The 12,715-nt window shown below is 47.2% G+C and overlaps 1 protein-coding gene and 1 non-coding gene across 10 annotated transcripts in view; both read left to right on the forward strand.

Annotated features, from left to right (window-relative positions):
- Nucleotides 1-12,715, forward strand: part of Ppp2r1b (protein phosphatase 2 scaffold subunit Abeta) — a 33,558-nt gene that overhangs the window by 16,128 nt on the left and 4,715 nt on the right. For 5 of the 9 annotated variants that reach the window (XM_013112912.3, XM_040729959.1, XM_040729957.1 and 2 more), the window contains exons 11-15: nt 10-70; nt 2,171-2,325; nt 2,836-2,978; nt 3,352-3,443; nt 7,487-7,608. In XM_013112912.3, the coding sequence (XP_012968366.1) occupies nt 10-70; nt 2,171-2,325; nt 2,836-2,978; nt 3,352-3,443; nt 7,487-7,608 (573 nt within the window). Of the gene's footprint in view, nt 1-9; nt 71-2,170; nt 2,326-2,835; nt 2,979-3,351; nt 3,444-3,948; nt 6,657-7,486; nt 7,609-12,715 lie in introns of those variants that run through there. The other 4 variants (XM_040729962.1, XM_040729963.1, XM_040729961.1 and 1 more) reach the window with 2 other exon arrangements.
- LOC121133585 lies at nt 12,195-12,296 on the forward strand. Its single transcript, XR_005870468.1, has one exon. It is a non-coding gene; the product is annotated as a U6 spliceosomal RNA (small nuclear RNA).

Consider the following 12,715-nt stretch of genomic DNA (forward strand, 5'->3'; position numbering starts at 1 on the left):
TATCCGTAGGGTGTGGAGTTTTTTGATGAAAAGCTGAATTCTTTGTGTATGGCCTGGCTTGTGGATCATGGTGAGTAGACAAGTTAAAGACAGATATTATGGAAGTTCAGGCTTTTGCATGGGTCTGTGATGTTCTCACAAGTCTGTGGTGTTTACATGTGTCTGAGGTTCACGCATGGCCATTTAGAGAGAAGTTCTGCAGAGCATGCTCTGCCTTGACTGCATAGTGCTGAGGAGGAGTTGTTGAAGTTCTAGCTTTCTCTGACCACAGACATTTTACTATTTCTCACTGTGTAGCCCTGCTGTCCTGCCTCTGTCTACTGAGTGCCGGGAGTAAAGGCAGGTACCACCATGCCCGCCCTGCCTATAGATTTGACATTTGTACTTCCTGTTACTCTGTTTAAATGTATTTTCTGTGCTGTGCTGAGCAACCTCGCTGCCCTCCTCCTCCTCCTGCCCCTGTGGGCTTCAGACTCTTACATGTGCACGTCCTTTAGTGCCTGGGCTTGCAGCTGACCTGTGCCATTGGTGTCCTCAGTAACCGTAGTCCAGGCTGGACAGATTGGGAAAAGACGGCTGCTCGGGCTTTCTGAGGTGATGTGCAAAGATACAGTAGGAGTTGGGGGCGTGTCTATGCTCTAGGACAGAGCCAGGACTTGGATTCGGTGAGAGGAAGGCTTTCCTCTGCCTGCTGCTGCTGGGCTGGAAGACATGAGCTCAGGGAAGGTCTTCCTGGACAGGACTCAGCAGGTGCCTTTCTGGTGGCACCTCAGGGCAGTGTGTGCACACGTCCCTTTCTTTCCCTGGCAGCGGATTGGGGAGGGGCTCTCAGTGTCAGGTCCTAGACTTGGCAGCTTCAGTGTGGCCTGAGCCCCACTCCAGTGAGTGCCTTCAGTTCTCATGTGGTATGCCTCATGAGCTTTGGGTCCATGTTTTATGGATATGGTAAGCACCCTGATTGGTTCCCCGGTGTACCGTGTGTACTTTATGTATTGAGTGCGTCTATCTGTGGGTACTTGCGACTAGGGAAAGAATAAGAACATTTGTGTCTGCTTACATTTGTAGGTGGTTTTGTTAAAAGCCAATTGGTCTCATATGTCTAAGTGGAAAAAGAAGGGTGTGGAGCTGTGTGCGACAGGACATATGTATGGATACAGCTCATGCTTTTCAGAGTGTTGTAAAGACATTTCTTTTTATCAGAAGTTCAGTTTTTATGACCATTTGTAAATGATCATTTACAAATCATAGGAAAGGCGCTTTAAATTTTTTTACTTTTAAATTATGTACATGTGTGTGTCTGTATGTGAGCTTTAGCATGTACTTGTAGGTTCTCTAAGAGGCCAGAGAGGACATGAGATCCTGAGCTGGAGCTGGGGTTGCAGGCAGTTGTGAGCTCCTTGGCTTAGGTGCTGGAACTGAACTCTAGTCCTCTGGAAGAGCCATCTCCCGGTCCAAGAAATTATTTACTTAAAACAGTTTATTTTTGGTAAATATTAATGTGAGTGACATTCCCAGAAGATCTTTTTATTGTTTTCTTTGAAAGCTGGCCTTCTGGATTAAGACAGGCTTTTTTTTTTATTCTGCAAGGAGATTCATGACACCTGTGGTAGTGTTGACCCAAAGGGAAGGCCCAGTGAGAAGGGAGTTAAACAAAGTTCTAGGTTTTGCTTTTTTGAGCAGTGGGGGTATCCTTTACATTTAGTAAAAATATATGTATACCAAATCATAGTGAGTGAGAATAGACAGAATTCCTTCTAGATCAGTCTGAACAGAGGGGAAAGAGACTCACGAACAAAACAAAGAGTGAAAACTGGCAGAATTTGAGAAAGGCTTGCATTCTTCTGAAAACAGAAGTGAGAGGTGCCAGGAACATAGTAGGCATTTGGCCAAGTAGAGTTCAGTGTAGTTGAGTCTTGGTGAAGGCTCAGTCTCTGGTTACTTTGGCAGTAGAACCCTGTGTTAGTGGCACTGTAGGAAGAACAATCATTTTAAGTATTTGTTAAAATCAGTAGCTAGGAAAAAAGCATGGGTGCTTATCCTTGGACATGAATGTTTTAAACTGCAATGGCTTTGCTTCACCATGGTTATCAGTAAGTATGATGTTAGGTTAGAAGAGTATGTTTTGACGCTGTGGTTGTGTGTAAAGATGGTCTCTTGGGCTTTCCCGCAGTCTATGCCATTCGGGAAGCTGCCACCAACAACCTCATGAAGTTGGTCCAGAAGTTTGGTACCGAGTGGGCCCAGAATACCATCGTCCCTAGAGTGCTAGTGATGGCGAATGACCCTAATTACTTGCACAGAATGACCACTTTGTTCTGCATCAATGTAAGTATGACACAGTGTTATTGCTAAGCTCAGGCATGAAATCATTCTTGGGATATTTCTAAGTTCTGAGTGAACTACCTTCTGTAGTTCTGAGGTGCATTTCGTGTACTGATAAATTTGGGTAATTAGAATAGAGAAAATGTTTATTTGAAAATTTGGAGCTGGAGAGATGACTCAGTGGACAGGAGGGCCCCCTGTTCACCCAAAGGACCCAAGTTTCAGTCTCAAGCACCCATGTGAGGCAGCTCACAACTTTTGTAATTCCAGTTGCCGTTGGTGGCGAGTCTGATCACACCATCATTCCCCTCCTCATGAACCCACACATAGGAAGATGAAATGCAGTATTTCATCTCCTGAGTCACCTCATGCCCCTTAGATGCTCAAGTAGGAAGCATTTTTCTGTTGGTCAATTACCTTCCCTATATTAGTATATTAATATATTAGTTTGTTTCTCTAGATTTGGGGAGTATTAAGAAAGTTTTAAATGTGCCATCTTATTTATTTTTCTAGGCACTGTCTGAAGCCTGTGGTCAGGAAATAACCACTAAGCAAATGTTGCCCATCGTGTTGAAAATGGCAGGGGACCAAGTAGCAAATGTCCGTTTCAACGTGGCTAAGTCACTACAGAAAATTGGACCAATTCTAGACACCAAGTAAGATCTAGTGTTGCTCTCGGCGTGAAAGCATCTCCTCATGGGTGGGGGCGGGGAGGACAATAGCTAAAATAAGCCCAGGGTTTCTCTTTTACTTTACCTAGAATCTGGGCTTATTCAGAGAAAAGAAAAGAATTCAGCCCTAGGCTTTGAGACTGTCCGGTTTGACTTTTACATTTATGCTCTGGGTATATATAGAGAGCACTGCCCCAAGGCAAATTTCACCAGGAACGTCTTTAGAAGTTATTTGATGTACTTGCCATGTTTGTATTTAAAAGGATTTTCAGTTTAAATTAGAAAGTTGCACAGCAGGTTGTGTCATGCGGACTTGTGTGTCCCGGCAGCCATCTTTTCAGTTACTCCTGAATTTCAGTGCCTTGCAGGGGGAAGTGAGACCAGTGCTGCAGAAGCTGGGTCAGGACGAAGACATGGATGTCAAGTATTTCGCTCAGGAAGCCATAAGTGGTATGCATTTTGTTTCCTGCTAGACGTTGGTTGGTGGGAGTTTTCCTCTTCCGTGTGAGCAGTGGGAAATGCAGTGCGGTGGGCATGAGGGGAGGCGGAGGGTGTCAAGCTCCTGCATGCTGGGCCCGTGTGCTTAGGGGTTTCCCAATCCTTGCTGGGCGTGGAAGCACACACTTGTAATTCCAGCACTTGGGAGACTGAGGCAGGAGCACCTCACGGTAGAGGAGCTGGGCTACACTGTGAGACCCTGTTTACAATAAAGAAATGTCTTGGCTCACGGTTCTCCACGTGAGCAGGCCATTTTCCCAGTTCCACGTGTAGGATGCTGATTCTTACTGGCAAGAGCAGCTTTGGTTTGAACTCGAGTAAGTCTTCCAGTCAGCCCGATGGAGTACAGGGCCGCAGTGAGCGCTCAGGCTCGTGCTTCTGTCGTACTGAATGTTCACATAGCAATCACTCATGTACTTTCTGTACCACTAACATGATTTTGTTTGGAATTTTCCAGTTCTTGCCTTGGCATAAAGAGGAACAGGAGGGAAAAGCCTTTACTAAATTCTTATCACAGATCTCTAGTCAATGTGTTCTTACACTGGGTGGAGAAAAATGGAACCCTTCAAGACCTCATCCAAGCAAATGGCAACAACTTAGAAGAAATCAGATTTCAGTGACTTGATCCTATGTAAACATGAACTGAGACTGATTTGATGTCTCTGTCGGGATAAGTTGAAAGCCCTTCTTACTGACCAGTTGCTGATACTCCCTTGCAGTCCCCCCTTGAGTGTCTCCCAGGGGTTTCTTCCAGCACCCCTGAGGCTTCTGCCTCCTCCCTTTTGAATCAGGCCCCAGCCACATAAGATTCCAGACAGAGCCTGGATGGATTTGGACCCCGACATGGAGTGGAGTGATTCTCTTACTGTTTACAGGTGTCTCTATGCCTGTAGCTTTCCAATGTTAAAAGTAAATGGTTTAGAAAAATTTGTAATTATCTACTTGGGAGATAATACTGAGATTTGACTGTAGTGAAAGCCACATCTTTCTGGTTACGATGGTCTGCATCAGTATCTCACGCAAAGGAGATACGAAAGGTTAATGTATTGGTTGTTCTGGTTTTCATCTGCTCAGTTTTGACTGTAATCATGTCATGCAGAAGCCTGGAGTGGGTGTATCTTGCTGCTAATGTGTGATGTTGAAAGGTATCAATTTCAACGGCTCAGCACTGTGACTGCCTTCAAAACTCCTAAGAAACTCTAGTGCCTCCTGTTAAGCTGTGGTTCTACTGTTTCGTTGTGAAGTTTTGTGTTTCAAGTAAGTGTAGGAACCACTGTCCCAGGTTCTGCTTCCAGCGATGTTAGCATCTTGCCGTTGCTACACTGCACAGTACCAAACTGAAGTTTTGCTGCTCAGTGTTTTCTTGTGGTGTCAGTGATGCTGGAACATTTTTCTACCTTTGCACTAAAACTTCATTAATGTGTCCTGAAATTTAAGGTAGTAGGCAAAGCTGAAGGGTTTGCTGACGCAAACTGTTTATGGAAGGCTGCTTGACGCTGATTTTCGAGAGCACCTGCTCATCAGTGGGCATGCTGATTACCAATCACCCCGTTCAGTTACAACCCACGCTTTCCGTGAGCAGCTCGACAGGCCCCACCTTTCTGATGACTCTTCCGGGTAATTTAAATGATTCTCATCTAATAGACTCCTTGTCTCCGTGGACTTAGTTAATGAGGTTTCACTGCAGCCTGTTTTTTCTCAGTGCATGTCACCATGTAGTTTGGTGTTTCTATTTTGGTTTCTGAATTGTTGATTTTACTTACAAACTCTTTTAGATATAACAAGCCCTGTTGCATTTTGTGAAGGCCCAAAGATACCTACAAAACTTTGTACATTAAACATAAGTTACATAAAACCAAGTTTGTGTATATCCTTTCAAGTTTATCATACCTTAGAAAAACAGAACAGAAAATTTCTATCAGAGATCGTGTGCCTGTTATTTGAACTGCTGGGTTACTGTGTAGTAAGTTCCCATTTTATGTGTTCTGGGGCAAAGGTTTGAATATTTTCCTAAGCAAAAAGATTCTCATCTTAGTGCCTTAAATTACTATGCTGTAAACATTCTTTTTTGGGGGGAGGTCATCATCTGCAGGGTTTTACATTTGAGAGATTATTGTCTTGATTTTGGAAACAGATGTACATATTTGGGATAGTTGCTTCTTCGCCTTTGGTTGAAAATGCTGCATACCACAGTCACTTGCTTGTAAAGCATCCCCTGGCCTGCTACCTAATGCCATTCACCTCTGCCAAAGACTACTGAAGGGAGACAGCGGACTCTTGTCTTCTCAAAAAAGTCACGTAGCATGCAGGATCTGTTTTTGGGTGGCCATTAGAGGCTTCACTATTCTTTCTAATATACACGGTGAACATCTTTGTGTTACCCTGTATAGCAACTGTTCTTCAGCTTAAATTTGGCGATTTTCCTTTATATACTGGTTTTTTTTCTCCAGGAGCTCTGTGATGCTGGCTGGGTGTGTTTTGTCTTGTGTTGTATCACTATTGCCTAGACCCGTGTCTGGTATATACTGTTGGTGCTTATTAAAAACGCGTTCCCTGAGTGATTTCTAAAGTCTGCCCTCTGATGTGTTGAACAAAGTCACCAGACTGTCTCACTCCGTAATTCTTTGCTCCCAGGAAGTAAGAGCCTCTGGCCTAGGCCAGTCCCTGGCCTCAGGGATTTTTGTCTTCCTTTTTGAGACAAAGCTGTCTCTCTATAGCTCTGACTGTCATGGAACTCTCTATGTAGACCAGGTTGGTCCTACCTCTGCCTCCTCAGTGCATGGGATGAAAGGCATGCTATTTTGCCCAGCTTGAGGAGTCATTCTTTTGGAACTGTCTCGTCTTGAACATATATTGTTGCTGTTTAACATCTGGACAGTTTATGACAGTTGTTCAGCTTGTTAGAAAAGTGAAGCCAAAACTAACACATACTCCTTATGTCAATACAAGTGCCCCATTGATAGTGGAGTTTTTAGTGATTTTCTTCTATAGATTATTTGGGGTTTTCCCATCACGAGCTTAAAGTATTAGAACTTGTGTGTCTAATGTGCTAATAATGAGATAGGAGCCCAACGATGGATTATGTTTCATAAGGACAAACGGCTTAATGTGTGATTTTTGAATGAAGCCCTGTCAAAATAAAGGACAATCTTCAGTTCATGGAAATACCAAGCTTGACTGTGGTGCTGTGGGCATGGGGGTGGGGGAGTGTGTTTGCTGGAGGACTTGTCCTTATTCAAGAGATAGCCTGACTGAGGTGTCTTGCTAAATGTCCAGTACGCTTGCGGAACACTCAGGAAGACCACTGCTGTGTCCCTGAGTCAAAAGCCTGGCATCCCCTACAGAAGTCCTTGGGTCCATTACACTGGTGATTAGCCTCCCCTCAGCCTGGGTGCTCTTTTTCATTTATTGCCCCCTGGTGCTTTTCGTAAACGGGTGCTGTGGTTGCCGCGCTTTCTCCCCGTTCCCCCTTCTAGCTCCATCTTGCTTGTCCCTCCGAACCCTTCACAAGTCTCCAGGCCTCTGTGCCTAGTCTAGCCTTGCTGTTCCTGTTTGCCTCCATGGGCCTGCTGTTTCCAGGAAATGACATCATGTTCAGTGAAGATGGAAATCTTTTGAGGATGAAGAGAGCATAATTACTTACTGGGAAGAAAAGCCAAGTCATTTCTTTCTTTGGAGTTGTCCTAAACTGCTGTGATCAGTTCTGAAAGGAGCTAGGGCTTTTGTTTATGAGGGCCCTCCAGGCTACCCATGACCAAGATGTGGGGGAGCCCCCAGTTAGATCCAGTGTGTGTAGGTGCCCTGAGCTCAAAGGCACCTTAGGTAGCCTACTGGCGAGGGTTGGCTTTCTCTGCACAGCTGCTCAGAATCTTGTACGCTCCTAGGCCACCAGGGTGCCAGGGCCGCTGAGGACATCGTGGCTGGGAAGCACAGGTGGGCTTGGGGGGACAGGCCCTGGTCAGGGACAGTCACAGCATTGCTGTCTGTATCCTTAGCGGTGGCACAAAGGCTGAGGAAGCTAGATTTTCCCGTGAAGGACAGTGAAGAGCCAAGCATCCCTGGGGTTGACAAGAATCTCTTCCTGAGACCCCGAGTGCCTGGAGAGAACACTGGGAAGGTAAGTGCCCCTGACACTTGGGGCCAGAGCCCTGTTCTTTCTGGGCAGAGGGTAGCCAGTAGAGCTTACTGCTGCTGTAGGGAATCACACAGCAAGGTGAGCACCACACTGTCGGGAGAGGCAGCCTCTTTAGGGGGTAGGAGAGTATTTTAAAGCATTGCTGTTTTACTGCCTTTGTGAAGGGGTGGTCTTGTTCAGATCTCAGTCAGTCCTGTGGTGTGAGGTTGTTAGACTCTTCCTCTGTTTGAGACAATGCCCTCACCACAAAAGGGTAAACTGGAAGAGCTGGTATACTTTCCACACAGGCTGGAAAGTTATTGGCATGGTTCTACTTAGGGAGTGATTTCTATTCAAGAGTTCATGCTTGACGTTTTCCTGGATGTTTTACAAGCTTATTTTGTCCCCTACAACGACATGGAGAAGGGAGGCAGAGATTCAATTCAGCAGTCATCAGGGTTCTAGCTGTGGCCAGGGGGAGAAGGGTGGTTATGACTCAGACCATATTTAGGAGTGGAGAGCCTGGGCTACCTAGCGCTGACGTCAGACTGGCTACAGTGACTGTAAGTGGGTGCTGTCACACCCTCTCCAGTGAATTTGTATGGTTCACCCACTGATAAAAAGGTTGACTTTAAGTCACCTGACTTTATGTAAATGAAGGCCATCCTGTCTTTCCTGCGCTGAGCACTCGCTCTTCTGTGTCCCTGCACACTGTTGTCCCCTCCGGACTTTTCCAGCTGTCTCTGGTTTGTGAAGCCCCAGGGGTGTTCCCATGCTGCATGGTGGGGAGAAAGTGGGGGCTGACTGCAGCTTACAAAGCCTGTGTCCTGGCAGATGCCCGAGCTGCCAACCCTTCGTGCCCCTTTGTCTCCTCTGTAGAACTTCACTGAGTGAAGAGACCGGCCTCGGGTAGTAAGAACAGTGATTCCTAGGGGCCTAGGCCACACTGTTGTGTTTTTGTTTGTTTGTGTTGTTTTTTTGAGACAGGGTTTCTCTGTATTGCTTTGGAGCCTGTCCTCGAACTAGCTCTTGTAGGCCAGGCTGGTCTGAACTCACAGAAATCTGCCTGCCTCTGCCTCACAAGTGCTCGATTAAAGGCGTGCGCCACCACCACCTGGTCACACACTTATTAATTGGAAATGGAGTTGTTTCCATTATACTCAGGACTATGTGGTCCTGCCAGTGAACCCATGGTGAATACCTGAGCCCTGACCACACGAGGCACCCCTGCAGCTGACTTGACCCTCTGAGGAAGGCTCTCCAGCTGAGAACAGCAGCACTAGCTGTCATTCCTTGAGCCTCCATTACTTCGGGACCTCGCTGGCTGACCAGTACATGTTTACCGTGGACACAGCAGGTGGCTGGGAACCTTCCTTAGAAGCCAGCTGTGCCAAGTCCCTGAGGCTGCAGGTTCATTTTACTCACAAAAGTCCCCTTCTCTGTGACTCTGGGAGCCTTCCTTGCTTTTGTTTCACTTAAAGCAAATGCCCTAGGGGTGAAATGGAAAGAAAGGAACGTGTTGCCAGGCAGAGTTTTTCATGTCAGAGGCCCACAGCCAAGTGAATGATCCAGGAAGTCATCCAGTTGCAAACCAGAAATTGTTCTTAACCCCTTTCTGTGTTGCATGGCCAGCTCACTGATTGTCCTCACAGGGAGAGTATCGGGTGTGGAGGACTCTGGGAACTGAGCTCTTGACTGGCCGCAGAGCCCCGAGGGAGTGCGCTTGGTACGAGACAGCAGCCCAGGGTTCCTCCTGGTGAAGTGTGGGTGTTGCCTCGGTGCTTGGAGAGGCTCTTGAATTTGCATGGTCCTTTGTATATTTGGTGACTCATGTTCCTCACGCAGGACCTGCCAGGGAACAGCTTGGACCACTTCTCATACTCTGCTACCTCCAGGCTGCCATAGTCACTCCCTCCCAGGCAGAGGTTGCTCTCTGACCACAGCTTCTGGTGAGCTTGTCAGGCGAGGGTTAACAGCAGATTTGTTTATTGAATCATGAAGTAGCTGTCACATGATTTTAATCAAAACACCATTTCCCTGACAACAGTGATGTCAGTTTTGTTGTTGCAGGAATGAGCAGCTGTGAGGGACATTCAGTCTCCTCACTGAGCCCAGGTCTGGAGACTCAGATCAAGTGAGACACCCATAAATAATAGGTGCAGACACTGGGCTGACAGTCCACCCTCCTCTTCCTTTTCTCTCTGCCTGGAGAGTCTGTTCTGTCCCTGCACGGAGGCTCAGTGCTCACCTTCCCTGTCCCTGGCTTCCCCTACCCTTGGTTCTACTGCTGGTTTTTTATTGATGTTTCGCCTGTTCTCCTTCTCGGTCTCTGGCTTGTGCCTCCTGGCATCTGTCTCTTCTGGGAACTAAGCCAGCACTTGCTGGTGACCTAGGATGTTCTGGCTGGCCTGAGATGAGGGTGCTCTGCTAGGCAGCTGGTTTATTCCCCAGACTGAGGGGCATATATGGCTGTCTGGGGATTAAGGACAACTCCAAGGAGCCCAGCTGTGCATGTTTGAAGAGTAGGTGGTTCAAGAGCCCAACTTCTTGGCCAAAAGATTAGTCTTGAACCCAGAAAGACTGGGCTCCAGGAGGCCCAAGTCCATTCTAGACTGCTATACACGAAAGCCCAGGGGTGTTTGATCACCCCTAGAGCCAAGGGAACTGGGTCCTACCACAGGGCGGAAGTAAGGATAGAAGGGAATGGATGTCTCAGGTCAGCTGGAGCAGGTCCATAGGTTCTGGTCTCCTGAGACTCCCTGAGGACGGAGGAGCTGTCTGTGTAAGGAAAGACTTCCCCAGGCCTTCTAGCCTTCTCTCCACCCATGAGTTTAATTAGCTTCGAAGTTGGGGAGGAAAAGGCCGCTTAGATGTGTTACTGACTTTTCTTACTGTGACAAAGCAACCTAAGGGTTTAGATTGGCTCACAGCTTGAGGGGACACTCTGTGGTGGGTAAGGCATGGCAGCTTGTCACATGGTGTCTGCAGTCAGATCAGATGAAAGCTGACAGCCTGCTGGCTTCCTCTTCTTTCTTTTTATTCAGTTCAAGACACCAGCCTATGGTATGGTCACCCACATTCAGGGTGGTTCTTCCCTCCAGAGTTAGACATTTCTGGAAATGTCCTCACAGATAGACCGGGAGTGTCTCCTAGGTGGTTCCAAATCCAGTCTTGTTGACAGTAGAGATGAACCATCAGATTCCCTGGGACGGTCTTACACTGTGGTACTCAGGACCAGTGCTGCTCAGAACTCATTAAAAACTCCAAAATCCCAGAACTGTTAATCACCTTTCTGTGAGGAGAGAATTCCCAGGCAACTGTATCACCACTTCCTACCGAGGTGTCTTGCAGACTACTTAAAGCAACACAGAGGAGTATTGTGACAAGCTGTCAAGGGCAGTTGGTAGACCCTTAATGCTTCATATTAGAGGACAGTGCAGAGTCAGGCTGTGTTCCCATCAAAGTTGGGGACAGAGTCTTTAGTAATCTGTTTAAGTTAGTGGCAGGGCTGGGAGTTACTCAGTCCAGATTTTTTGCTGCTCGTATGCTGCAGTAAGGGGTGGTACCACCTACCTGCAGTGCCTGTCTGACTACCCCCTGGGTGGGACTGGGGAGCCAGCCTGTTTCCCAAGCCTTGCTCTGTACTGGCCCTTCATTTCCTGGAACCCTCCCAACTGTTTGCCTGTCCTTTGGCCCTCACTTTGATGACTACACTTTTGGGTTTCTGCAGTGACCTAAGGCAGTTACAGTGGGTCTCAGGCTAGACACAGGCAGGACTGTAAACTGGGTCCCTTGCATGACATGCTCTGTGGAAAGGCTTTGTCATCTTCTCAGTTCAGTTGTATCTTAGTTCATCAGCTTGGTGGGCAGTCTTGGGGTCAGAGTTCTCAGTCAGGCCCTCTCTTAGGCAACTCAGGCTTCATTAACCCATCTTTGGGGAATGAGGAGGAAAATGGAGTAAGAAGCCTTTGAAGCCTATCTGTGGAGGGAGTGACTCAGCTCATCAAGAGATTCAATACCCAACTGCCTCATTTTCTCTGGGCTTTGGATTTTCTGAATGTTCTGCCCAGCCAGTGTTAGGAACTTGGCTCCAGGGCAGTCTGCTTTTCTGCAAAGTTGTTGCTCCTCCTCTTTGTGTGTGTGTGTGTGTGTGTGTGTGTGTGTGTGTGTGTGTGTGTGTTTACCCCCTGGTTGCCAAGCAGTCCAGCAATCCTGGGAAAGCCCATAGACACACATATAAAGGGGGGGAGGGAGGGAGGTGAGCCCCTGACTGTAACTATACATGTAGAGGAATTGAGCAGACTCCTCAGGACACTGTCTAACCTCTACCCCACTGATGTGTGTTCCCAAGCTTTGTGCCTGGATGCTGACCGGTGTGTCACTGATGACAACTCCACGTCTGAGGTGAAGGTCCATCCACTCCTCTCATTGGACATTGTCTGAAGTAATCTATGTACAGTATTCCATTGCTCAAGAGCTGTTCAGCCTTTGAAATTTGTGGCTGGAGCCAAAGTGAAAGGGTAGAGCCATGCTTGAATGAGCCCAAGCAGAGCAACTGTGGTCTGTGTGCGATTCCCTATGTAGCACAGTGCTTGCTCAGGCAGCACACTGATAACACTGGAACAATACAGGGAGATTAGCATGGCCCTAGCAAGGATGGCATGCAAGTCCATGAAGTGGTCCATACATTACGGAACATTACAGGGAGATTAGCATGGCCCTAGCAAGGATGGCATGCAAGTCCATGAAGTGGTCCATACATTACGGAACAATACAGGGAGATTAGCATGGCCCTAGCAAGGATGGCATGCAAGTCCATGAAGTGGTCCATACATTATGGGCGATGGCAACAGGGTGAATATGAGCAAGAGCTGGATATGTAGGTGTCAAGATGTCATAACGAAAGCCATTATTTCATGCACTGAAAAAGCTGAATAACACCACCACCATTGGCAAATAGCTTTAGTTCACGAAGCTCAGCCTTGCCCCTGAGAACTGCAGGCTGAGCCGGGGCTTCTTTCCTGAGCCCACTTTGGAGGTGTGAGCACCCCTCAGGCAAAAGTGTCACTGTCAGAATCTTTAGAAGGAGTAAGGGGTTTCCCACCTGTCC

The sequence above is a fragment of the Mesocricetus auratus genome, unplaced genomic scaffold, assembly GCF_017639785.1.
Source record: "Mesocricetus auratus isolate SY011 unplaced genomic scaffold, BCM_Maur_2.0 Super-Scaffold_100022, whole genome shotgun sequence".
Classification (NCBI taxonomy): Eukaryota; Metazoa; Chordata; class Mammalia; order Rodentia; family Cricetidae; genus Mesocricetus; species Mesocricetus auratus.